The 25,177-nt window shown below is 53.4% G+C and overlaps 2 protein-coding genes across 5 annotated transcripts in view; one reads left to right on the top strand and one right to left on the bottom strand.

Annotated features, from left to right (window-relative positions):
- The window catches only part of RNF157 (ring finger protein 157), a 74,851-nt gene extending 73,549 nt beyond the window's left edge, over positions 1 to 1,302 (bottom strand). For all 3 annotated transcript variants that reach the window (XM_055575188.1, XM_055575190.1, XM_055575189.1), the window contains exon 1: positions 946 to 1,302. In XM_055575188.1, coding sequence (XP_055431163.1) covers positions 946 to 1,033 — 88 coding nt within the window. In that variant the 5' untranslated portion in view covers positions 1,034 to 1,302. The remainder of the gene's footprint in view (positions 1 to 945) is intronic.
- A 15,752-nt stretch (positions 1,303 to 17,054) lies between these two features.
- UBALD2 (UBA like domain containing 2) lies at positions 17,055 to 22,962 on the top strand. 2 transcript variants are annotated; one of them, XM_055575191.1, is made up of 3 exons: positions 17,055 to 17,453; positions 17,831 to 17,893; positions 21,877 to 22,962. In XM_055575191.1, the coding sequence occupies exons 1-3, from the start codon at positions 17,334 to 17,336 to the stop codon at positions 22,195 to 22,197; spliced, it is 504 nt and encodes a 167-aa protein (XP_055431166.1). In that variant the 5' UTR covers positions 17,055 to 17,333; the 3' UTR covers positions 22,198 to 22,962. The 2 variants fall into 2 exon arrangements, with proteins under 2 accessions (XP_055431166.1, XP_055431167.1); XM_055575192.1 differs by having other exon boundaries at positions 17,059 to 17,453; positions 21,880 to 22,962.
- Positions 22,963 to 25,177: the final 2,215 nt, after the last annotated feature.

Genomic DNA, 25,177 nt, shown 5'->3' on the forward strand with positions numbered 1-25,177 from the left:
GTCTTTATTCTACTGCTGTAATTCTGACATCTCTCCAAGATCATGAAAATCCTCATCAGATCCAAAGCCGAAGGGAAGATGGTAGCCATGGGTCCCCACAAGTCTCGAGAAAAGTATTGAAAAACAAAGAGCCAGGACTTAGGTCTTGGGCCAGCAGTTTCGAATTGGCTGGTGCTCAATCCACTTGTGAGCCTCTCTGTGCTGTCAAAATTCTCCTCCACTTCCAATATTTATGCTACAAGCCAGAGGCTGGAGACATTTATCGTTTTAATGATTCTGAAAACAAACATAATACTTCTAGACACTGTCAATACCTGTGCCCTATCCCAGGGCTATTCTCATTCCAAATGCCAGGCTTGCCACTACTCTGGCAAAGCGACAACCTGAATGACTCTGATACATTTCTGTTAAACTCCTTTCTTCTGACAGCCTCTCGAAAAAGCACCCGCAACAGCAAACGCATTTTCGGCCGCCATCCTCCAGCAGCTTCCCCCCCGCCCCCCCAACCCCGCAACCAGTAATTCAAACCTGTGCCTCCCTCTCCGGAGGCCACCAGGGCCAGCACCTAGCACAGGTGCCCGCTTCGGATGCCAACCCGTTCCACCTCACCCTCAGCTCCTGAGGGGGCCCGGGCATCGGGCGGGAAGGAAGGGACCCGGCCTGCGCCGTGGACACCCCGCCCCTCGGAGCCGCAGTCCCCAGAGCGCACGTCTCCGTCACAGGACCCGATGGCGCGCAGGCCGCTCCCAGCCCCCGGCGGAGGGGCTGCCCACCCCGGCGACCCCCGCCAAGGGCCCTAAAGCAGCCCCTCCCAGACCTGGTCCAACACCTCCCACCCTCCGAGATGGCTCTGCAGCGCCGTCGGCCTCTGGGTCCCCTGGGCCACCGGGGAACCCCCCCGCGCGGGGGCATCGCGACCTCCTCGCAGCCCCGGGTCGCGCTCACCGGACTTGGGCGGGTAGCGGTACACGGAATTGGACGGGATGTCCACCTCCTCCACGCCCGCGTGCTGCCGGCTGGTCAGGGCCCCCATGGCCGCTGCGCCCTCGCCGCCCTGGGCGCCTCACCGCGGCGGCAGCTCGCCCCGCGTCCGGTGCGGGGGTCGGCTGCGCGCCGCGGCCCGTTCCTGCCTCGGCGCTGCGGCTTCGGCGGCGGGGAGCCCCGGTCGCGCCGCGCACCATCCTCCGCCGGGCCCCGCGGCGGCGCCTGTGCCGAGGGGGGCTGCGGGCTGGGCCGGGGGCGCCGCCGCCGCCTCAGGCCTCGTGATGTCAGCCGCGGCTAGCGCGCGGGGCCCGCGGCGGCCGCGGCCAATGGCGGGGCGGGGCGGGAGCGGGCCGCGCCGTGCCAGCCAATGGGCGGCGGCACTCGGCGGAGCGGCCGCCGGGCGCGCCCGGCCGGCTCCGGGCTCGCGGCCCAGCGCGGGCTGAAGGGGCCGGGGACGCATCGCCCCCGTGGAGCCAGCTGACCCCGCTCAGCTGACTGCGCGGGAGCCGCCGTCCCGCCGCGCGCGCCAGGTCGAGGCCCAGGAGTTCGCTCACCATTATCCGCAGCATCCGAAGGGCGCACGCGGCTTCCCGGCCGGGAGGATGCCTTCTCCAGCCCCACCCCTCAGCATCCCAAAGCCAATGGTCAGAAACCCTGCAGAGGGGTGCCCCTAGCCCTCCCGCCCCAGCCGAGGAACTTCGTGTGGGTTCCCCCCAACCCCAGCGCCGTAGCCTCAAAGGGACTCCCCGGGGTCAGGGAGATTGATCAGTGCTGGTGACCCGCTCAGAAGACGTCACCACCGACATCCGTCTCACTTTGTTGTTCCTCGGTCTCTAAGTCGTGTTCGACCCCATGGACTGCAGCACGCCCGGATCCTCTGTCCTCCACTGTCTCCCAGAGTTTGCTCAGACTCATGTCCATTGAGTTGGTGATGCCATCCAACCATCCCATTCTCTATCGCCCTTTCTTCCTTTTGCCTTCAGTCTTTCCCAGGACTAGGGTCTTTTCTGATGAGTCGGCTCTTCGCATCAGATGGCCAAAGTATTGGAGCTTCAGCTTTAGCAGCAGTCCTTCCAATGAATATTCAGGGTTGATTTCCTTTGGGATTGACTGGTTTGATCTCCTTGCAGTCCAAGGGACTCTCAAGAGTCTTCTCCAACACCACAGTGCAAAAGCATCCATTCTTCTGCGCTCAGCCTTCTTTATGGCCCAACTATCACATCCATACCTGACTACGGGAAAAACCATAGCTTTGTCTAGACAGACCTTTGTCTGCCAAGTGATGTCTCTGCTTTTTAAGACACTGTCTGGGTTAGTCATAGCTTTCCTTCCAAGGAGCAAGCATCTTTTTAATTTCATGGCTGCAATCACCATCTGCAGCGATTTTGGAGCCCAAGAAAACAAAATCTGACACTACTTCCACTTCTACTTCTAACCCTCTCATTTAGCTCCTTTCAAGGAGCAGAATTCTATACACATTCTCTGTTTATGGGTCCCTTCTGCAGCTCATGTAGCCCTGAAGTTAGGAGACCCTCAACTCAGAGTAGATCAAGACAGTCAAGCTCAGATCATGCTTTTTGGAAACTTTGGGAGCAAGGAGAGTCAAGGCGGGATGACAGGTGGAGAAGGCTTCTCTGAATGAGAACACACACCCACAGTGGGTCACTGGGACAGACAGAAGACACCACTCCAGAGCTTAATTACAGACATGTGTGTTTTAAACCTTTTCTTTATTGTGTGGGTCTGGTGAGAGGGTAGACCGATAAGCAAAAACTTCAACTGCTGGAACACGATGTCAGCAATGTTTCAACAACATTCAGTATACTGTTGGGCCCTTGGGTTCCCTTGATTAGATTTGTAAAAGCCATTTCACAAAGCCTCTTTCCTGATTACCTTTTATACTAGTTTTTTTATCCATTTATTTACTTACTTGGCTGTCTGGAGTCTCAGTTGTGCTGTGCACGGGCTCAGCAGTTGCCTAGAGGGAACTTAGTTGACTGGTGGGCACATGGGATCCTAGTTCCCTGATGAGGGATTGAACCCAGCATCCCCCAACACTGGAAGGTGGATTCCCAACCACTGGATTGCCAGGGAGTTTCCTCTTTTGTACTTTTAATTGTCTTCTTCTCAGTTGCAGACCTGGTGACAAAGATACTGCCACCCAATTGCCTTGGTTGTCTTCAGGGTCCCCAGGATGGCAGGAGCACATACTTGTCTTTTTTTTTTTTTGAGTGATGCTGAGGAGCAGGCAAGTCCCTGGCCCAGGCCAGCAGATGGAAGCTTCTCCCAAGCACCAGGGCTCCGTGGCAGAGTTCAGAGCCCTCCCTCCAACCCTTGACCCTCACCACTAGAAGGCTTTTAGACATATCTTTGGAAGGGAACCAATGACTACCAGCTACCCTTTTCATCACACACAGGGCCTACCTTGTAATTACTGGGTAAAGATAAAATACAAGTCATGAAGAATCAGTATGGCCTCAAAGCAGAAAGCCTTTAGCACATCACAGAGTAAAATGCCTTATAATCTTATTATCAAAGAAGTCTTTGTCCTTCCTGCCCTTGGCCATTGGTAAAGGGGGCACCATCCCTGAGTGGATTTACCCACATCTGCGGCCAGAATCAGGCAGGATGTAGCTCAGTCAAGCGGCTCTGTTCCTGTTTTTTGCAACGATCTGTTTTTCTCCCATCTCAGCCTCTGATCTTGGGAAGTGGGTTTGTTCCCTATCTTTTTATATGTAAATACAATTTTATTTTTATTTATCTATTTTTGGCTGTGCTGGGTCTTCACTGCTGCTTAAGGCTTTTTTCTAGTTGAGGCAAGCAGGGGCTACTCTCCTGTTGCAGTGCATGGGCTCTCAAGGCACAGTGGCTTTTCTTGCTGTGGAGCACAGGCTTTAGGGCACATGGTTCATTAGGGCACGTGGGCTCAGTGGTTGCAGCTCCCTGGCTCTAGAGCACAGGCTGAATAACTGGCGCATGGGCTTAGATGCTCTGAGGCATGTGGAATCTTCCTGGATCAGGGATGGAAACCATGTCTCCTGCATTGGCAGGCAGATTTTTTTTTTTTTTTTACCACTGAGCCCCCAGGGAAGCCCTGTTCCCTATCTTGGATAACACTCCCCAAGCCTATAACTTTGTTCTTCCTCCAATCCTTACCAGCTATTACAAAGAAGCCATTAGTCAATCAAGACTCAGTTTAAAAAAAGAAGTGATCGGGACTTCCCTGGTGGTACAGTGAATAAGAATCCGCCTGCCAATGCAGGGGACGTGGCTTTGATCCCTAGTCTGGGCAGATCCCAGAGCAACTAAGCCCACCTCCAAGCCACGACCACTGAGCCTATATGCCACAGCTACTGAAACCTATACGCCTAGAGCCTGTGTTCCACAATAAGAGAAGCCACTGCAATGAGAAGCCCAAGCATCTCAACTAGAGAGTAGCCACCCCCACCCCCACCCCCCCCACCGCAATCAGAGAAAGCGAGCTCGAAGCAACCAAGACCCAGCAGAACCGGAAAAAAAAAAAAAAAAAAGAGTTAAGACTTAAAAAAAGAAGAAGTGATAATGGTAAGGGGCTGACTAGGGTCAGGAGGCAGAAGAGAAAGGGATGCTGGTAGTTCAGAGAAAATTCCAGATCAAAGAGATTTTCTGTGAATTAGGTTAGAGTCCCACGGTCTACAGTGCAATCACACAGTGTTACCGTTTTGGAAAAAAGAACCTCCCCCGGTGCTCAGGGTGCAGGCGAGATAAGCAAACCCTTGAAAGAGCCGTCACTGCATTCCTCCCGGGTCCTTCCTTGGTGCCTCCGGACTCCCCTTGCCAGAGATGTGGGCCAAGGAGAGGTCCTGAGGGAAAAGATGGCACAGACAAGAGGAAAAATCCAGAAGCGAGAGCCATCAAGAGAGTCATAAAAATACTTTTAACTTGAACAAATGGTCTGGGGAGAGAAGGCGCAGATCGCAGAGGGAAATTACATGCAAATACCACACATCCTTTGTGTAAATAGCCTCAAGGCATTCTAACCATTTCCAAGCCTTCGCGGATGCAGCCCTTGGGAGAACCCTAGGAGAGAAGCCAGCGCTTAAGGGTCTCAGGGGTTCCCTCTAATCATCCAATGAAGAAAGGGAAGTAACAAGCCCGTGTATTTTTATCAGGTCTTAGCCCTTCTTCTCCACCTTGGGTCTAAGGGAGAAAGGAGAAGCCTGCGGGGAGGAGAACAGAGGGATGAGTAATTTCTAGGTCAGCTAGTCCCCTTGAGCCTTTAATTTTATTCGTTTTGGCTGTCCTGGTTTCAGCCCCGTCGTGCATTTTCCACCTTTTGTGACACATCCACTGATTTCAAAGATTTGCACAGATGCCCGTATCAAGGAGGGGGAGAGAGAACTTGCCGGTGAAGAGCTGATAGATGCTGTCCTAATGGTAGCACAGAGTTCCCAAGGCAGCAGAGCCGGGGTGTCGGGGGGCATGCCTCAGGGACCTGAAGGAGCTATGACAGGCTCCTTCTTGCCTGTTTGCCTTATCCTTCTGCCTGGGCTGGGTGACAGGAAAGTTAGAACTCTGGCTATCCTGAGTATCCAAAACATGGGCCCCAGGGACTACCCTGGTGGTCCAGTGGCTAAGACTCCATGCTCCCAAAGCAGGGGGCTCGGGTTCCATCGTCAGGGGGCTAAGATCTCACATGTCACAACTAAAGAGTTCTCATGCAACAACTAAAGCAAAGACCCCCGCCCCCCGCCCCGAACCTGTGCCACAGCGAAGATGGAAGATCCTGTGTGCCGAAATGAAGTTCTAGAGCAGCCAAATTAAAAAACAAACAAACAAGGGCCCCAATCTCAACGCATAGCCCCTCATCTCTCTCTCTCAGTCCTTGGCCCTTGGCTTCAGTGGATTCAAGCTAAAACCACAAGCAGAGAATTTCACATCCTGCTCCAGATGGGCACGCCAGGCTGATGCGGACACGGGGGCCTGATCCTAAATGTTTTGGGACCCAGCAAACTGTTCCTCCGACAACCGAAAGCTCTCTGTTGAGGAAAATAACCTTACCCACTAGGAAATCAGCCATCGGCCTTTCATATTTTTGCGTCTTGCCAAGTGTGAATTCCTCATTGTTAATTTCCTGCTCAGCTGCGTGCCTCTAACAAAGGGCAACTGTTTAGACTCCAGTTGGGTTTGTAGCTTCTTAATCTATTTTTCAAGTTAAGATTGAAATGAAAGACAATGTTTACACTTGCCCAGTGTGGCTTGGGTGGGGAGAGTGAGGTGCCTGGGGTGTGACCTTGAAGTTGGCACTCAGTGTCCCACAAGGCACCTCACCCTGCCTCCAGCCCTGCTTCCCCAGGCCTCCGGAGAAAGGAGAGACCTGGGACATTAATCCCATTTAAGCACTCATTTAAAGAAATCAGGAGAGTTCCTTCTATTTTGCTTTAGTTTAGTCCCAGATTGTTTCTGTCAAACACTAGAGCCCTTAAGCTCGTTTCCGTACATTCACTTCTGCCTTCACTTCCCTGTCCTTCTTTTGGTTTTGAGTTCAGCCCCATCTGGGGCTGCACGTGCTACGTGATGAAATCTGTGCTAAAGGAGGTGCCACTAACGTTTCAGCCCACTTTGGATCCGCTGCCCGCTCTGCCTACTCCGGGGGAAACACTCCAGGCAGGCAAAAAGCCCAGCATCTGTCACCTGCTAGCCAGAGAAACCAGAATGTGGAAGAGGCAGAGCCGACAGCCTCCACACCTCTATGCTCAACTGCGGTTACTTAGAAAATCAAAGGAAGAAGCTGAGAACAAATTCTCTTCCTTCTCCCGGGGTTTCTTGACAACACCGAGTGCTGGCTGGAACATCAGGTCTAAAAGAAGCTGGAAGGATATGTAATCCAGGGCCCCTCACCTGACAGGTCGGATGTAGCTCTAGCCTGGGGAAGGCAAGGGACTTGCCCAAGCTCAGGCCAGTGGCTGCCTGGCTCAGAACTCAGGGATCCCAGGCTCCGTGCTCCGGGCCTCGCTGTGGGAAACCCGAATTGCTGGTTTGGTGTCTTTATTTACAGGGTAGGTTGACTTCTAGTGCCAGGAGAAGAGGACAAATCAGCGTGAATACATGTTCACCTGTTGGGATGCCAGGCCCAACACACCATACACCACCCTCCCACGGAAATTACCCAGTACTGAGCTCGAGCTCAAGCAGGGAGCAGTAGTCTTCCTACACCCTCCCTCTATCCCCCTGAAACTGGAGCTGAGGTCAGATGGGTCATTTATCTCCTCCCAGGCATGGAAACCAAAGGGCAGATGAGAAAAGAGGGTTGAGGATCACCCCGAGGGCTAGATCAGATTCTAAGCAAATAGTTAAAAGTGTCACATACACATTCAGGGCGCTTCCCTGCTAAAGTCTGTTGCTGTTGTTCAGGTGCTAAGTCACGTCTGACTCCTTGCGACCCCATGAACTGCAGCACACCAGGCTTCCCTGTTCTTCACTGTCTCCTGGAGTTTGCTCAAACTCGTGTCCATTGAATCGGTGATACCATCCAACCATCTCATCCTCTTCGCCCCCTTCTCCTTTTGCCCTCAATCTTTCCCAGCATCAGGGTCTTTTCCAGTGAGTCAGCTCTTCGCTAAAGTTTGATCACCGACCAGTTCCATGACTTTGTGTGTGTGTGTGTGTGTGTGTGTGTGCTCAGTCATGTCTGACTCTTTGCAGCGCCCTGAATTGTAGCTCACCAGGCTTCTCTGTCCATGGAGTTTCCCAGGTAAGAATACTGGAGTGGGTTGCCATTTCCTTCTCCAGGGGATCTTCTCAACTTCGGATTGAACCCACATCTCCTTCACTGGCAGGTGGCTTCTTTACCACCGAGCCACCTGGGAAGCCTGACTCCATTTACAAGACACATTTACTCCTGAGCTAATTGCTTATTCATTTAAGTGACACCTACTATCTTCATCAGGGGTTCTTCAAAGATTGTGTGTTCAGCCTGACAGAGTAATAAACAGAGATGCTACTCACCACCGTGGTTCTCAGGGTAAACTGCTGGAAGCCTCAGATTGCTATTATGTTCCACGAAGTGTATGTTTGTTATATTGCTTCGTTGTGTACTGTTACCTTTCCTAGTCCAAGATGCAATCTGTGTATGAAAAGAGATCTAGCGATTTCATTAGCTTCCCCTCTGGTTTTCCTGCCTCTCAATCCTCTCTCTTCTCATCCATTCTAAAAAGCACTCCCAGCTTAACTTGACTGATATGCAGCCATCATCATCATATACTCTTGCCCATGTACCTCCAGTGGCTCCCTATTACCTTACACAAGATGGATATTTTATCCCTGAGCCCTTTTCTCCCTCTGCATCTCAGAAATCCCTGCTTGTACCCTGAAAACAGGGCCCTCAAAGGCCCTCTAGATCGGCCATCTATGGACTGGGCTGTGTATCTGTCAGCCACTACTGTTAATTTTTCACTGGTGTGTCATCTGCTAACTACAGAGAAAGCCCATTGGGTTGGGGGCCTGCTCTCTAGAGCGGATTATTTGGAATTTTGCCAGCCAATTGCTAAACTGCCAGTAGCTTGAAATTGGTCGTGATGGAACTATTTAAACCACAGAAACCACCAAAAGCTGCAAACCAGGGCTTGCCCCACACCCCAGAGCCAGTTTGCCAGCACACCCCCAGTCTTAGATTTCTTTGAATCCCTCAGAAGGACTGGGCGCACTGTTTCCCACATGTGTGTTCCTGCTCAGTCGTGTCTGACTCTGCGACCCCATGGACTGTAGCCCGCCAGGCTCCTCTATCCATGGAATTTTCTAGGCAAGAATACTGGAGTGAGTTGCCAATTCCTACTCAAAGGTATCTTCCAGACTCAAGGATTGAATCTGAATCTCTTGCTTCTCCTGCATTGGCAGGCAGATTCTATACTACTGAGCCACTTGGGAAGCCTGTTTCCTGTATGTGAGTCATTCAATAAATGACTTGCTAAATACTTACAAAGAATAATCGATTTTGAACAATGACGCCATCCAAGCAGTTTTGAATGCGTTATCTCATTTAATCTTCAAAACAACCCTGAAGCGATAAGTATGGTTATTGTTCCCATTTCCCAGATGAAGAACCTGAAACTCACTCAACCAAGTGAGGGAGCAGGAACCTGCCTGAGGTTCACCTGAGCCTAAAGCCCCAGGTCTTACCCACAGATTACCAGTCCTACCAGCTTCCATGAGGAAAACCTGTCCCTTGGCCAGGCCTGCTGGTCACCCAGCTAGCAGAGTAGTTCTTTCTGTAGGGCCACCAGTGAAAAGGGCAACACATGGGGATGGCTCTCCACCTCACCTTCACTTTGCCTCTCCATGTTTTTTTTTTTTAATATTTATTTATTGATTTGGCTGTGCCAGGTCATAATTGTGGCACGTAGGATCTTTAGTCACAGCATGTCGGATCTAGTTTCCTGACCAGGGACTGAACCGGTGCCCCCTGCATTGGGAGCATGGAGTCTTAGCCACTGGACCACCAGGGAAGTCCCTGTAAGTTTAACCTACCTTCCTCATCCCACTTCCTTCTACCTCTTCTCCTTATCTGAATTAGGACCATTTTCAACAAGCCCTTTGATACCCCTCCTAGGTCTTTCTTGGCCTTAAACTTCTCTCCTATAGACACTTTGGTGACGCCTGTGCTCTTTAAGAGCCTTCAGGTCTGGACAGAAATCCTTGCACAATCCTGTTTGATGACTGGGCTCTGTGCACAGCCTGGTCAGTAGCACGGCTCTGGTCTGGCAGCTCCCCAAGGACAGGTCATAGGATTTCCTCTGGCTGCTCTCAAGGCTTGATGGACATGGGTATTGCTGGTGACAAAGGCGCGTTCTGGTAGTTTCCCAGTTGTTGTGTACAACCCAGAGTTCTCATTCTCAGTAGAAACTTCCTTCCTCTTTATGTGGAAAGCTGCCCTGTGTTTATTAACAGCACCCTGCTTGGTCCAGAGAATGATCTATGTGGCGTGAGCTCTTGGGGTCAGGAAATAGCAAAAGTCCATCATCTGCTCCAAGGTGCCCTGTATTCCCAAAGGAGGAAGGTACCTGTTACCACAAAACTTGAGAAAAAAACAAAAAACAAAACAAAACCAACCAAGGACTTGACTTTAAACAAACACTTCCCCTCCAGGACTTGCTTTCCCTTTTTTTTCTCCTTCCTCAACATACCCTGGCTTCCTGTGTTTCTGAAAATTTCTGCAACCTCAAGTAGCATCTCATTGTAAACTCCAGACCTCTCCAATATTTCTCTCCATTTTGCTGAGCCCTGGTCCATTTATATTCCCTCTATGACTCTGGGATTTACAGATAAGCAAGGGAAAATAAGCCCATCCTCACTGCCTGACAGCCTGGTACCTGTGGAAGGGCCTCAGAGAGGTTGTTTAGACACTGTTGATGTTCACCAGTCCCTCCTTCTCTACTTCTGGGTGTGTGGTGGATCGACTTGGCCACTCCCTGGAAGTTAGGTGTAGCCATGTGATTTTTCCGGACAATGAACCATGAGCAGAGGTGTACTACTTCTGCACTAAAGTGCTTAATTGCCAGTGCTCAACCTTCCAACCCCTCATTGCCAAGTTCTGGCTGGTGCACAGGGTCAGACAGGAAACGTTGTAGGCTTTGTTGTTCATTCGGCAACCACTATAGTTCAAAAGTACTCATAGATGAATCATAAGCAAATAAGCGTAGCTGTGTTCCAATAAAACTTTATTTACAAAAACAGGAGGCAGCCTGAGGGCTGTAGTTTACAAGGCAGTGGAGGCTCCCATAGGCTGGATCGTTATATCATTGCCCAGAGGTCAGTTTTTCTTGAAAGTCACCGAACCACAGCAAACTTTGCATGGGTGACAAGTAAGGATTGTAGTTACCCCAGCATAGCTTAGCTTAACCTAATTTGAAGAGTCTTGGCAGCAACTTGAAGAAGGATGTACCATTTTTCATGGATAAAGGAAGTGATACTTTAGCCCCCTTCTCCCCCGCTGCCCAGCACAGATCCACTCCAACCCTTGCCTTTCCAAGCTTAACATTCCCCCCTCCACTTCCCAACAGAAGCTGGAGCTTCCCAACAGAAGCTCCAATGGGTCTTGCTATGAACTTGCTTTCAAGGTAACTCTTCAAGTCCCTTTCTGGACTTCCCTGGTGGTCCAGTGGTTAAGAATCCACTGCTGGTGTGGGGGACATGGGGTTCGATCCCTGGTCTGGAAAGATTTCATATGCCAAGGGGCAACTGGGCCTGTGGGCTGCAACTACTGAAACCCTCACGCCTAGAGCCCTGCAACTACAGAGTAGCCCCCCTATTCACCACAACTAGAGAAAGCCCTCGCACAGCAACATAGACCAAGCACAGCCAAAAACCCACAAAACCAAAATTCTCTTCTTTCTCCTTTCTATCTACCCAAATCCTTCCCAACTTAGATTTCCCTCCTCCAAGGAACTTTATTGGACTATCTCCTATGATTGCTAGTTTGGATCAGTGTCTCTGTCTGAGGTCACGAAAAAGAGCCAGGGATTCGTATTGCTTGGGGGCTCCGTTGGGCTCACCCAACAGAGTTAGGGGAGAGAGGGACTGGGCCCGGGCAAAGGTGAGTCATTTGTGCCCTGGAATCAATCTCTTAGACTCATAATCACCTTTGTCTGGAAATACATACACATAAGATTAAATGACAAAAAATAACCAAACAAGGGAATGCTTAATGCAAGTTTGAGGATTATGTGTCTGGGGAGGAAAGGAATATGCATTTGAGGAGAGGCATGGCTTTCAGAGGTAGTAGTCTTGAGTTCTGTGCTGGGTGTGTGGGTGATTGTTCATTATGCTTCAAACTGTGTATAGGTTACACACAAACCTAATGCAGGATATAGTTCTCAAAAAAAAAAAAAGGTGTGCCAGGTTGGAAGCCTGTCTCAAACCTTAAAGTCAGTGGCGGTCATAACAACCGGCCTCCTCCTGTGTTTTAGAAGCATGGGTGGGGCTAGAAAGGCCCAGTGCCAGGCTCATCAATTTCTGTCCCATTGAAAGAGGCTGGTGCCTGAATCCAAGAGGACAGTTGAGGACCCCAGAGAAGGAAGACCTTCCTAAGAAGGCTGTCTCCTGCCCTCTGGCCAAGGGCCCCCTCTGATGTTGTCCCTTCGAAAGGGTTGCCAGAGACCTACCTACCATAAGACACACCTGGCAACGGGAGGCGGGGCCAGCTTATCACAGGGCTGGCAGGTACAGGACTCAGAGTACAGGCCACCAGTTCTGCTTTTGGGAAATGCCACTAACTCTGCTGGGAGTGGTATGAACTCTGTCCCTTGTGGACATGTGACATCTAGTGAAAATGTAATCTGGTATAAACCAGTATGAACTCATCCCTGAGGTCTGGTTTTGACCTTCCCACTACTTCCAACAATACAGACCAGTTTTTGTATCAATGAAGGTGGATTCCAGCGGGTGGACAGAGCTAGAAAGGAGCCTGTGATATTGAAGAGCATAAGCTCTGGGAGCAAACACGTGGACCTGGGTTCAGACCTCAACTGCACCCTGAGCTAACTGGTGACTTGGCCACTTATTACCTCTCTGACCCTGCTTTTCTTCTTTGTTAATTGGAGATAAGCACAGGCCTCACCTCACTGGGTTGTTGTATTAAAAAAGGTAATCCAAATAAAGAATAGCACAGAGCTGGGTTCAGGGAACATTCTCGACAGACATGAATCTCAATGATCACAGAGGAGGACTGGGATTTGCCTGGACTAGAGGTGTTATGCACCAAGCCCCTATCTCCATTAAGCAAAGTTAGTTGCTCAGTTGTGCCCAACTCTTTGCGACTCCATGGACTCCTCTGTCCATGGAATTCTCCAGGCAAGAATACTGGAGTGGGTTGCCATTTCCTTCTCCAGGAGATCTTCCCGACCCAGGGATCAAACCTGGGTCTCCTGCATTGTAGACAGATTCTTTGCCATCTGAGCCATTACGGAAGCCCTTTCTTTAAGGAAAAAGACTAGAAAAACAAGTGGCCAAGTTTACCTTAACCATCATATAGTAAAAATAGCCTTGCAATGCAGGGGACTCAGGTTCAATCCCTGGTCAGAGAAATAAGACCCCACATGCCACAGGGCTACTGAGCCCCTGTGTCGCAACTGCTGAGTGCTCTAGAGCCCACAGGCTGCAGCTAGAGAGAAGCCTGAGCACTGCAACTGAGACCCACCGCAACAGAAAAAAAAGTTAAAAAAAAATAGGTTGTGCCAAACAAGCAAGAGTTGGCAATTGCTTTAGAAGTCCATAAAAGGAGAGGCAGGCCTAACCTCCAGCCTAACCCAGCTGCCCCTCGAACTTTGTCTGCATTCGACCCCTTCCCTGACACTGCATCCTCTCCCATGATTCTTTCCTCTCAACATCTTTCTGCTTCTCCCAGCCACCCTGTCCTATTGTCTCGGTATCTTGAAGCAACAGTAGGGAAACAAGAAATAGGAATTTGAGGAGGGAGGGAAGGAAGGAAAGAAGGAAAGATCTAATCCTAGTGCTCCCATAAATCAAGCAGTGACTTTGAATAAGTTCCTCACCCTGTCTGAGCCTCGCCTATTGGAAGTTTCAAACTATAGAAGATGTTCAGGGGGTACAAAATTTCAGCAAGGAGACTGCATATGGTGGGTCTTACATACCAAGAATCCTCAAGTTCCCCCTCTCGGTTGTTGTTTTGTTTTTTAATTTTTTGGCTGTTCTACACAGCATGTGGGATCTCAGTTCTCTGACCAAAGGTCAAACCCGCGCCCCACTGCATTGGAAGTGTAGAGTTTTAACCACTGGACCACCAAGGAAGTCCTTCTCTCAGTTTTGTTGGATCTGTTTGGGTCAGAGAATAAGAAGCAGAGAGGAAGAAGAAAGAAATAGGAATGGAATGTACATCAGAGATGGCCTGGGAATGTCAGTTCTCCACCCCGCCCCCATGATTGCCCAAGAGAGCAGATGCCTCCTTTTCCTCATCTGCGGCTCATTTCTTTCCAAGCAACCCCTGTGCAAGTCCCAGTGCCCTTGATGGCTCTTTGTGAGCCCCACTGAGGTGACACTATAGGATTAAGGAAGGTAGTGTGGTGTAATGGTTAACCACAACGTTCTGGAACTACACCGGCCGATGCTTCACTCCAGCGTTTACTACTGTGACCTTAGGTAAGCTCCTCCCCTCCTCTGTGCCTTAATTGCTTCGCTTGTGAAATGGAATTCTGGATTGTCATGGATTGAAATGAGTTAACAGACAGTAAACTCTTTGAAAGACTTCCTTGGTGGCTCAGCGGTAAAGAATCTGCCTGCCAATGCTGGAGACTTGGGTTTGATCCCTGGGTCAGGAAGATCTCCTGGAAAAGGAAATGGCAACTCACTCCACTATTCTTGCCTGGGAAATCCCATGGATCGAGGAATACGGTGGGCTAGTCCACTGGGTCACAAAGAGTCGCACACCACTGAGCGACTAAACAACAATAAACTCTTCAAGAGATGCCTGGCTCACCAGAAATGCTTGGTTAATTGCAACTGTTTGTGACGATCCAGCGATTTATTGTTGCCTGTCTCTCCACCAACTCAGTGACTTGCATTCCCAACATCCTTGTTATCTGGACCCCCGTCCCACCTCCCCCGCCCCCGAGGAAATACTAGCTAAGACTGTTTCTCCTAGTTGTTGTATCATGGCTCTTTCTGTAGCCTAGACCATTGATGTAACAAGGATTTTGTTCCTTCCGAGACTACTACTGTGCTTTATTCGTTATTAATGGGCATGTTTTTATTGCTCTGTTTTGCCTGCTGCACACTGTCCTCTCAGATGAAAATAATAATACCTTCGGTTAATAACACCTTGCACTTGGGGAGCTGCTTTCATCCCAACAGCTCAAAGCCCTCTACAAACATGACCTCATTCATTTTCCTGTGCTCCCAGGAGGGGGGCACTCCTGTTTCCCAGCCTGAGAAGGGGAAGCCCTACTCCTATTCATTGCCAAATAGATTCTCAGAAGCCAAAGTATTGATTAAGCATTTCCACTACTCACAGCTACAAATCAGAGGCAGAATTCTGTTGCTTTCTCTGCCCAAGTTGACTTTATGTCCACAGCAGATAACCAGAACGGCTCGGGGGCCTGGTCTTCCATGCCTCTGCTGGGCGTCTACAGCTGTGCCCTGCAAATGGTAAACATTAAAGAAAGCTTCAGAACAGACCCCATTGATACCCAAGAAAAAATAGCTTTGGCAATTTTGGTGTTTTCAGGACCTTTGTCTTCCTGGAAATGGCAACCCACTCCAGTATTCTAGCCTGGAAAATCCCATGGACAGAAGAACCTAGAGGGCTACAGTCCATGGGGTCACAAAGAGTCAGACACAACTTAGGTACTAAACAGAACAAAACAAAAGGGCTCCTGGAATTTCCCTGGTGGTCCAGTGGTTAAGACTCTGCATTTCCACTGCAAGGGGCACAGGTTTGATCCCTGGTTGGGGTACTAAGGTCCCACATGCTGCAAGGCGTAGTCAAAACAAACAAACAGATATAAGGGTTCCTGCAGCCTGCAATGCCTCTGCCCAGTTCGACCCTACTACTCATGGCCCTGGCATGCTGGACACCTGTCTGTACTTGTGAGAACTGGAGCCATACCGTGACAGTACTTCCTTGTTCTGAGGCTGCTTGTGGCCCAGGCTCCCTGGCAAACGGCAGCTGCGGGCTGCTCACTTTTGTTTTCACCTTGCAATTACTGGAAGGGAAGGGCTGCAAGCTGTACTTGACTCTTCAGCCATACTCCAGGTCTCAGCCCATGCAAACTTGGAGGGAGCGAAGTACAATTACGGCAACAGAAATGGGTCTGGGCAGGCAAAAAGCTGACTCCTGCTCCTTCAAAATAAACAAACAAAGGGACTAACTAAATGGGACAAACTCATTTTAGTGCCTGAAGCTGGTTTTCTTCAGTACATAAACATTGGGTGTAACTTTTTCCTTATTTATATTCTTTTTTTTTTTTTTTTTTTAATATGGTTAGGTTTTCTTAGATGGAGAGTTAAATCCACTTCAGGCAAAGTCAAAATAGAATCATGGCTTCCTTTCTTTTAGCCTCCTGTTCTGAAGACTCATAATTAATTATAATGTTCTCTTTGATTGGTATTTTAGATCCAGAACTTACAAAGTTTTTCAGAAACAGAAATTCTCACAGTGAATTCCTAGCAATGTTTATTTACCTTTCTAAATTCTCTGGCCTGTCTTCAGTCTGCTTAAACTCCTAGTTCTTTTCCCATCCTGACAATTCCCAAGCACAAAACTTGAAGGTTAAATCTAATTCAGAAGATGGAAGCTCAGTGTATATAAATAAACTTTGTTTTTAAATGTCTAGAGTTGAGAGCCAGTACCTGTATAGAAACAAAGTTTCAGTTAGGTCAATCAATTTATGGAAAAACATTTTTTTTTTTTTTTTTAGTTTTCAATATTGGTGTCTGAGAAAGTCTCATTTTCTCCTTTCGATTATATTTAATGTACATTAACATTAGTTTACATCTTCAGAAAGCCAAGTTTTTGGCCTAAAAACGTAGGGAAAGGCTGTTGGGCTTTTGGGGTGGGTTGGACTGGAAGGAGGCATGAAGAGATTACATTACACTTCAATAAAAAGCCAAAAAAAAAAAAAAGTAAAGCGGCTTGAAAGTTTAAAAAAAATAAATAATTTTGAGTTGAGCAGCTTCAAAGACTCTGTTTCCTATTTTGATCACTGTGTTTCTCGAGATGACCACATCTTTCAGAGGAAGTGAGTCAAAGCCACTCTGTCTTGCTTTTCCAGCTGAGCATGTTCAGTTTCAATGAAGTAATGAATGAACTTGGCCGCACCACCCCCCAAGACTACAACAGCAAATAGAGGCGCCTCAGCCAATCAGCTGGCACTCAAGGTTTTCAAGTTGAGTTCAAACAGACTCACGGGAGACCAATCAGATGGCGCGGCTCCGCCCCAAACGCCGGGTCAGGGCCAATCAGGAGCCCAAACGAGCCAAAACACAGCGTCTGGCCAATGCCCGGGAGCCCCACGGCGCCGACGTCCGCCAATGGGCGCGGCCAGGCAAAAAGAGAAACAGTGCGGGCCCGCAGGCCGCAGGATTCGAATCGAACGTCCGCACGGGAACCGGGCCCCGGCCGAGCGGAGCGGGCCAATCAGCGGCGGCGGCTCTCGGCCCCCGAACGTTGGGACACGCGGCCCCGCCCCGCGCTGTTGTTTGTGGTGTCGGCCGGCAGCGCGAGTCGGACAACAACACTCGCCAGGCGGGCGGCGCGGCGGCCGAGGGTCCGGAGGCCGCGGGTGGCGGCGGCGAGCTCGAGCGGAGGGCAGCCGGCCTCCCGCGGCCGCCGAGCCCGGGAGTGCGCGCCGGCCGGAGCCATGTCGGTGAACATGGATGAGCTGCGGCACCAGGTCATGATCAACCAGTTCGTGCTGGCCGCGGGCTGCGCGGCCGACCAGGCGAAGCAGCTGCTGCAGGCGGCCCACTGGCAGTTTGAGGTGCGTGCGGGCCGAGAGCCAGCGCTCCCGGGCGGTCCCGCTCGCTGGCCGCCGGCCCTGGGGTCGGGGTGCATGCCGGGGCGACCGGCCGCGCGCCGCGGAGGGAGAGGGGGCAGGGAAGCTCTATGTATATCGCCCGGTACGGCGATCGGCGCCCGCGTGCGGCGCGGGGCCCTGCCGCCTGGCACCCTTGCGGGGTCTGGGGGACGCCCCCTCCGAGCGACGCGTGCCTGCCGGCTGAAGGGTCGGACCCGGAGGCCGGGAGCGCAGCGCCACGGACACCGCGGAGGGTCCCGGCCGGTGGGGTCGGTGGGGCCCGTGGGCTTCCTACCTTCGACCCCCGTTAACCGCCACCCTGCCGCTGTGTTTGTCCGCAGACCGCCCTGAGCACGTTTTTCCAAGAAACCAACATTCCCAACGGCCATCACCACCACCAGATGGTAAGTGTGGCCGGGCACGACGGGCGGGAGGGCCGGTCTCGCCGCGGTTGCGGCGCACCCGGGGCGGCTGGGGGCGCAGCGCACCGGGGCGGCCGGGCGCGCGGGCCGGGGGCCGCTGTCAGGCGCCGGCAGTGACAGCCATGTTGCCGGGGAGCGCCGCGCCGCGTTGTAAACAAAGAGCCAAAATGTCTTCCAGGAAAGAGCGGCTCCCGGGGCCGGCCGGCTCGCCCAACTTTGCGGTCAGGCCTCCGGGGCCACTATGGCTCGACCTGAGGCCTTGTGCCCCGTCGATCTTCCTAGGCCAGGGGCCAGGAGGGTGGCTGGAGTAGCCAGGAGGCAGGTGTGGGGAGGGGGCTCAGGATAACTGGATATCGGGGGAGGGGGAGGGGGAAACGGAGAGCGGGAGCGAAGGCCGCCCCCCCACCCCCAGGGGACTGGGACCCGGGGGTGTCTGTTTATGCAGCGCCACTTCTTGCTGTTGAGTGGCAGCAAACCCCCGCCCAGCCCCACTACCGCTTCCAAACAGCCCAGCTCTACGGGTAATAGGAAAGGGACAAATCCACTCCGGCCTGGGAGCTGGGCTCTTCCTAGGTAGTTATGTCCACTCTTTCCTGTTCGTGGGAAAAGACCTAACCCCGAGCCGCCTGGAAGACTTACAGGTTTTTGACTAAATAAGCCAAGAATGCGTTTAATCTCTGTAGGTGAAGACATACAAAGCACAGGAAACAGAAGTGGTTCAGGCCTGAATTTGCTTTCTTCTCTTTTCCAAGCTGGCGCCAGGCCTGGGCCTTTGCCCTGCTGGCCATAAGGCATTCTGCTCTCCACTGGGCTCAGGACATCCCTTCCCTTTAGAGGTTTGAATGCCTCCTCTTCCCCCTCTAGTCACCAGTGTGCCCTGCTGGGGGAGGAGGGCCCCCCGACAGGGATCGTAAAACACACTCCAGATCTGTTGCGGCTTCTGAAGTGTATTTTTTGCCATTTCTCACGCTCAGTGTCCTTGCCCACAGCTCCCTTCTCAGAGTGGCCACTTTGCCTGGAGAAGCTGCCGTGGGTTCCTCTGCTGTGTCTTGTTCTTGATGCCATGTATTCATCTAGTTACAAAGGACAAGCGGTGGTGGGGGTTCTGTTTTGACCCCTTTAACCAGCTTTTCTCTTGGAATGGCCCGTTGTGTATAAATCAAAAAACAAAACAGCATTGGAGTATGATGAGGATTATCCCGGCCGCAGGACTGTGGCAGTTGAGGCCAGGCTCTTGGTAAAACAAGAGGGGTTCATCTCCGGGGGGCCTCCACCCCCACCTGACTGAGGGGAGGCTGCCGCGTGAGCCTGGGAATGTCCTGGCTCCGTGTCCTCTCAAAGGGGCCCTTGAGGTTTGTTCCATCAACTGGTCATTTCAAAAGGCCCAGGCTTCCGGCTCAGCGGCTCTGTGCTGCCTTCAGCAGAGAGGCTCGCCTGCGAGAGCCGGGACTGGTGATCCTTGCAGGTTCTGTGGCTCTTTCCCGCAGGGTTTGTGATCCTTTTGAAGCTTCCCTCGAGGGCTGTTGCCAGTTCTGTAACAGAGGGTATGATTGTTGTCTCCCATGAGTGTAGCATGTATTGAGTACCTAACCAGAACCTGAGCGAACACCATCCCTGCCCTCTTGGAGCTGGTCATTTTTTTAAGAGATAATAAATCAAAGGAAAATGTTACATAAAAATACCAGAAGTGCCCCAGGCCATGAGTAACTGATAAATAGCTGTCCCGTAGATTACTGGACATCAACAGTTGGAGGCATCTTCCCAGATAAGAGGGGGATGGGCTCCCGGGTTAGATTTGGAAGGACCAGGAAGAAGAGAAAAACACTGGCCAGGAAACAGTGGGCCGTTCAGAGGGGGCAGTGGATGCTGGGTGTGCTTGAGAACTGGGACGCGCTCTCCGTAGCTGTTAGAAGCAGAGCTGGACTTTCACAGGACTTGGTCCAAACCCCTGGTTTTATAGAAGCAGAGAGAAGCTCCAGAGAGGTTAAGGAAGTTGCTTGAGCTCACACAGGCAGGCGGGCACAGGCCTGCTCCAGATCGCTGGCTGGTGAACTGGGGAAGTCGGTCACGATGTTGTGACGCAATCGGCTCCTGCCCCCACCCCCCATTCATTGTTTCCTGCTGCCGAGAAGTCAGCCCTGGAAGGGGGGTGGTGGTGGGGGAATAGTGAAGGGAGGAGGGAAGTGGTCTGGGTGGGGCCAGGCCTGCTGCCTTGGGTCCTGTGGCCTCCCCGGAGAGGACACGGGTTGGAGCCCCAGCTGCTGATGGTTGGGGGGGTGGGGTCAGCCCAGTTAATCAGAGAGGGTTGCCCTCCCCCCCACCGCCGTGGGCCTGTCCCCATTTGGGGGCTGGAGTTTTTAACTGCTGAGCTGTGTAAGCTCCGACTGCAAGGTGAAGAGTCCTCAAATCTTGCTCCCTGAGCCCTGTGCCTGGGGGAGGGGCCGGTGTTGCTAAAATTAGGAGAAATTCAAAGAAGGGCTCCCATGGCTTCCTGGGAAAGGGAGAAGCGGCCGTGGGGGTCACAACAGGCTCTGTGCAGGTCGTGTTCTCTGCTGCCTCCTCCCTGGGCCCCCGCGAAGTGCTCCTGGATGGCACCTCTGTGCTCCCCACATGGCAGGGGCCAGCGTGGGGGGGGGGGGGGGTCTGCCGTCCCTGGTGTTTGCAGAGAGGCTGCCAGTTACTGCACACCAGCCTGGCCCCTGCCCTTCCTGGCTGGAGTCCCTGCTCAGGGTTGTGGCAGAAGACAGCAGAGGTTGGCATGTTTGCAGCTACCCCCGGGAAGAGGGCTGAGAGGGGCTGAGTGGACTCCCCCAGACACTGGCAGCGAGTCGCTGGGGACACTGGAAACCAACATCCCTGGTTTTTGTCCTCGGGGAGCCTGGGCATGAAGTTACACTAGATTGACTAATTGCAGATGAGCAGGGGCTGGGTGGAGGTTAAGAGCTTGGGCCTGCAGACCTGGGAGTCCCCCAGGTTCCAGCTGCTCGGCTTGCGCCCTGCGGTGGTGTGCTTTAAGTATTTGGCTGCATCGGGTCTTAGTTGAGGCAGGCGGGTTTAGTTGCCCCGTGGCTTGTGTAATCTTAGTTCCCTGACTAGGGATTGAACCTGCATCCCCCGTATTGGAAGGCGGATTCTTAACCACTGGGCCACCAGGGAGGTCCCTGCTGTGCTGTGTTTTTGGTCAACTGATTTGAGCTCTGGGGCTCAGTTTCCTCATCTCTAACACAGAGAGAATAATCAGAAAGACCTGGCACCCCCGTGAGAAGTGAGGTGACGAGGCAGAGGCCCTGACGCCCGCCAACCAGCACTGGCGCCGGGCAGGCACAGCTCCCCCTGGGCTGGCCTTGGAGGGAGACCCCGGATCTGGCTGTCTTCCCTTGACTGGCCACCCCGGGACATCTGAGGGCAGGTTATTGAGGAGCCAGCTGGGTTTTCACCCAGGCTGAAGCACTAAGCAGTGGTGCCCTGGGCTTCCTCCCTTGTCTCAGCTTTAATCTGATACCCTAGCTCCTGGCTGGAATTAACCATTTGCTCCTGACACTTGGGACGTCATTCCCAAGCATCAAGAAACACTCTGGGGACTTCTCTGGTGGTCCAGTAGTTAAGACTCTGTGTTCCCAATGCAGGGGGCTTAGGTTCAATCCCTGGTCAGGGAACTAGATCCCACCTGCTTGCAACTAAGACCCAGCACAGCCAAACAAATATTTTTTCAAAAAAGAAACACTTTGGTTTTGACAAAAATTGTAGGAATCCATCCCCATGTTTTTGGTTTTTAGTGGCTCCGTGCAAGGGGTGCTTTTGTGCTGTTGAAACCTCTTTTGGACTGAACAATGGGAAATAAAAGAGGGTCAGGCCTGGGTGAGCCCCACGGGAAGGCAGGCTCTGTAGGACCTCGGATTGTGGCTTGGGGATCTGGGAGGAGGGCCCACGTGGGCAGCCCTCGAGACCCCTGTGTTCTCTCCCAGCAGATGTGTACCCCCAGCAATACACCTGCCACACCGCCCAACTTCCCTGACGCGCTGGCCATGTTCTCAAAGCTTCGAGCCTCCGAGGGCCTGCAGAGCAGCAACAGCCCCATGACCGCCGTGGCCTGCTCACCCCCTGCAAACTTCAGCCCCTTCTGGGCCTCGTCCCCGCCCAGCCACCAGGCCGCCTGGATCCCGCCCTCCTCCCCCACGGCCCACAGCTTCCACCACCTCCATCACCCACAGCCCACGTGGCCCCCCGGAGCACAGCAGGGGAGCACGCAGCAGAAAGCCATGGCGGCGATGGACGGCCAGAGATGAGACTGGATGCCGCCGGGTGCTGGGCTGGAGCTGGGGGGCGGTCCAGGGGCGGGGGGGGGGAAGCTGGGCGCGCGGGGGTTTCCTGAAGATCGCACTGGAAGATTTTATATAAGAGAATTTTTGTGGGTGGGGGGACAGTAAACTTCCTGAGCCACTTGGATCCTTCAGGAGTTTCTCTTCAGGCAAGTTTTTTTTTTTTTCCCCCTCTTTTTAATATATAACTATAATATATATATGAATATATAAAAATAACTAATGTATGTGAGAACGGGGCTAGCCGACGGGGTGTTGGGTCAGTGGGGAAAGGCCAGAGAAGCCACCCAGTAGGCCAGCACCCCTTCCTCTAGCCCCAGTCCCAGGGCAGGTGCTTGGGAGCCGGTTGGTGTGATTCTGCAGTCACGTGGTGCCTGCTCACCGCCTCCTTTCAAAGGTCACACCTGGAATCGGGCGAAGGACCACGGCCTTCCCACCCCCCGTGACAGCTGTGGGAGGCACTCCTGGCAGGGCTGGGTGGCTGAAGGTGTGGGGGCCGCTGCCCACCCCCGGTCAGCGGCGCTCTGGCCTGCGTCGCCTCAGCGGCTAGCTGTGCAGGGCTCGTGTAGGACTTGTGAGCCGGCCCCCAACCCGAGGGCCGCCTAGCCTCTCCCACTGTGTGCCCGGCCACAGGCAGCAGAGCAGAGGGCTTGCCTTTGGATGGAGTGCCCAAATCAAATCATCTCACCAGGGTGAAATTTTAATTTAAAACTTAAAAGAGACTTTTCTAACTTCCTTGGTTTGCGGTGCCTTTATTTGCCTTGGTGCAGAGAGCGTGCTCCTTGGGCAGAGGGGTGGGGGGGCCCTTGGCTGTGCTGTGGTTCAGGGGACCAGCCCCATGGCCATGCGGCGGGGTCGGGTGTTCTGACAAGGGGGGCTGATAGGTCGGATCCGGTCGGGGTGGGGAGGAGGAGGAACAGGTCCTGGCTTGGTCATAGTGACCCTCTCCTCTTGGCCCCTGGCCACCACCTCACAGCCCACCACAGGCTGAGCCTTAGCCCTGGAGCAGCCCCTATCTTTGCAGTTGGTGGTGGGGGAGCTGCCTGCCTGCCTCGGGGGGCCCAATGGTGGCCCCACACTTCAGCCTGTCCCCCCCTGCCAAGGCATCTTTCTGCCCTCTCTGCTTTTCCTGCCCACAAGCTCCTTCGGGGCACCCTGTCCCCATGTGCGTGTTGTGTGGCCACGTCCCAGAGGTCAGCTGCGGCTCTCAGGGAGCCAGAGGCCTGAGTTGGGTCCCCAAGGGGCCTGGCTTCTTCCCCTTCCCACCTTCCGGCGCTAGGATGAAGCGGTGATTGCAGTTCCTGGCCTGGTGGGGCCCTTCCTCAGACTCGCCCACACAGGTGGCCAGGTGGGTGTGGAGCCCATCCGCCCAAATGCAGGATTTGGATGGCAGGCCCCAGGCTTGCGGTTCCTCCTCGAGCCCCTTGCCGCCGCCCCCCAACCCTCAGACCCCTCCAGCACGTGTGAGTAGGTGCGTTCCCTCCTCCTTGGCAGCCCAGGCCTTGCTGTTGACCAGGCCTGCAAGGTCTGCACGTTCAGACCCAAAGTGCAGGAACACCTGGGGGTGCCCCGGCTGGCCCACCTTCCTCCTGGGCCCTCGTGTCTTCACGGGGTCGCTGCGGGCAGCCCCTCCGCGGGCGTGGAGCAGGACTGGGGCGCAGCTGCCCTCCGCCGCCCACTCTGCGTGTGACCACGTGCTCGAGGCTGGGTTTGTCCTTTCGGTTTTGTTTCCTGGTCGGAGACCTGTGGGATTCCTCCCACCCGCACCCCTCACTCTGCCCACCTGTGCTTTCCCAGGCTGGAAGGGGAAGCCCCTCGCGGGCACGTGGGCGGCCAGTGCTGGGTGAGGGCGGGCGGGCGGCCCAGGTGCCGAAAGGCGGAGTGGGGGCCTCCTCGTCCTTTCAGGGGCATCGGGGAGGGGGTGGGGTGGGGGGGCCTGGCTGCTCCTTCCTCCTCCCCGCCAAGCTGGTGAGTTTGGATTCTAGGCCAGGACACTGAGCAGAGGAGGGCCTGGGCCTCGCCTACCTCCCGCTTGCAGAGCAAAGGGTGCCGGGTGCCCGCTGGGACTCCGGGGTTCTATGATGAATCAGATCTCAGCAGATAGGGAGAGAAGGGGGGTGCCCCTTCCCGTAGGGAGTGCCTGCTCCACCCATGACACCCCCAGCGAGCCCCACCCTCCGGTGAAACCCTTTTCTGGGCTATTTCCTGCCACGCCCTCCTGTGGCTGTATGTCGCCCCGCCCCTCACACCCCTAAAGCAGGCCTCTCACTGGCAGAGGGGCCTGGGGGTGGGGGAGGGAACCCCACCTTTGAGGAAGGGGCTGATGAGAATAGATCTGAAGACAAAAAACTGCTTCCATGACTATCCGGGTGGGAGGCAATTCTTCCCTTGTCCCTGGGGCTTTGGGGACAAGGGCTTATCCCTTACGGTTGACTCGGGCGGGCAGCAGTGAGCCCCCTCGTCTGTTGAGGCTGACATGGAGCAGGACAAGGGCCAGGCCTCAAGGCCGTCAGACACGGCCAGACTCCTCTTCCTGGGGAGGGAAGGGGAGCAGGGACACAGCCTGACCCAGCAGCCCCTCTTGAGTCTCCGGCAGCCTCCAAGCGTGACCCCATGGACTGTAACCCGCCAGGCTCCTCTGTCCGTGGGATTCTCCAGGCAGGAATACTGGACTGGGGTGCCATTTCCTTCTCCAGGGGGCCTTCCCAACTTGGGGATCGAACCCGCGTCTCTCGCATCACCTTCACTGGCAGGCAGATTCTTTACCACTAGCACCACCTGGGTAGGCCCCTCGTTTTGCAAGCCAGAGAAGGTGGCAACCAGGAACCTTCCCAGGCGCTGGCGGCCCCATCTTCCCCAGGATGTGCCAGGAGCCTGCCAGCGGCCACCCTTAAAGCTTCGCCCCAGGGTACAGCCTGAGCACGGACCTGAAGCATCTAAACCCTCC

This window comes from Bubalus kerabau, chromosome 4, assembly GCF_029407905.1.
Source record: "Bubalus kerabau isolate K-KA32 ecotype Philippines breed swamp buffalo chromosome 4, PCC_UOA_SB_1v2, whole genome shotgun sequence".
Lineage (NCBI taxonomy): Eukaryota > Metazoa > Chordata > Mammalia > Artiodactyla > Bovidae > Bubalus > Bubalus kerabau.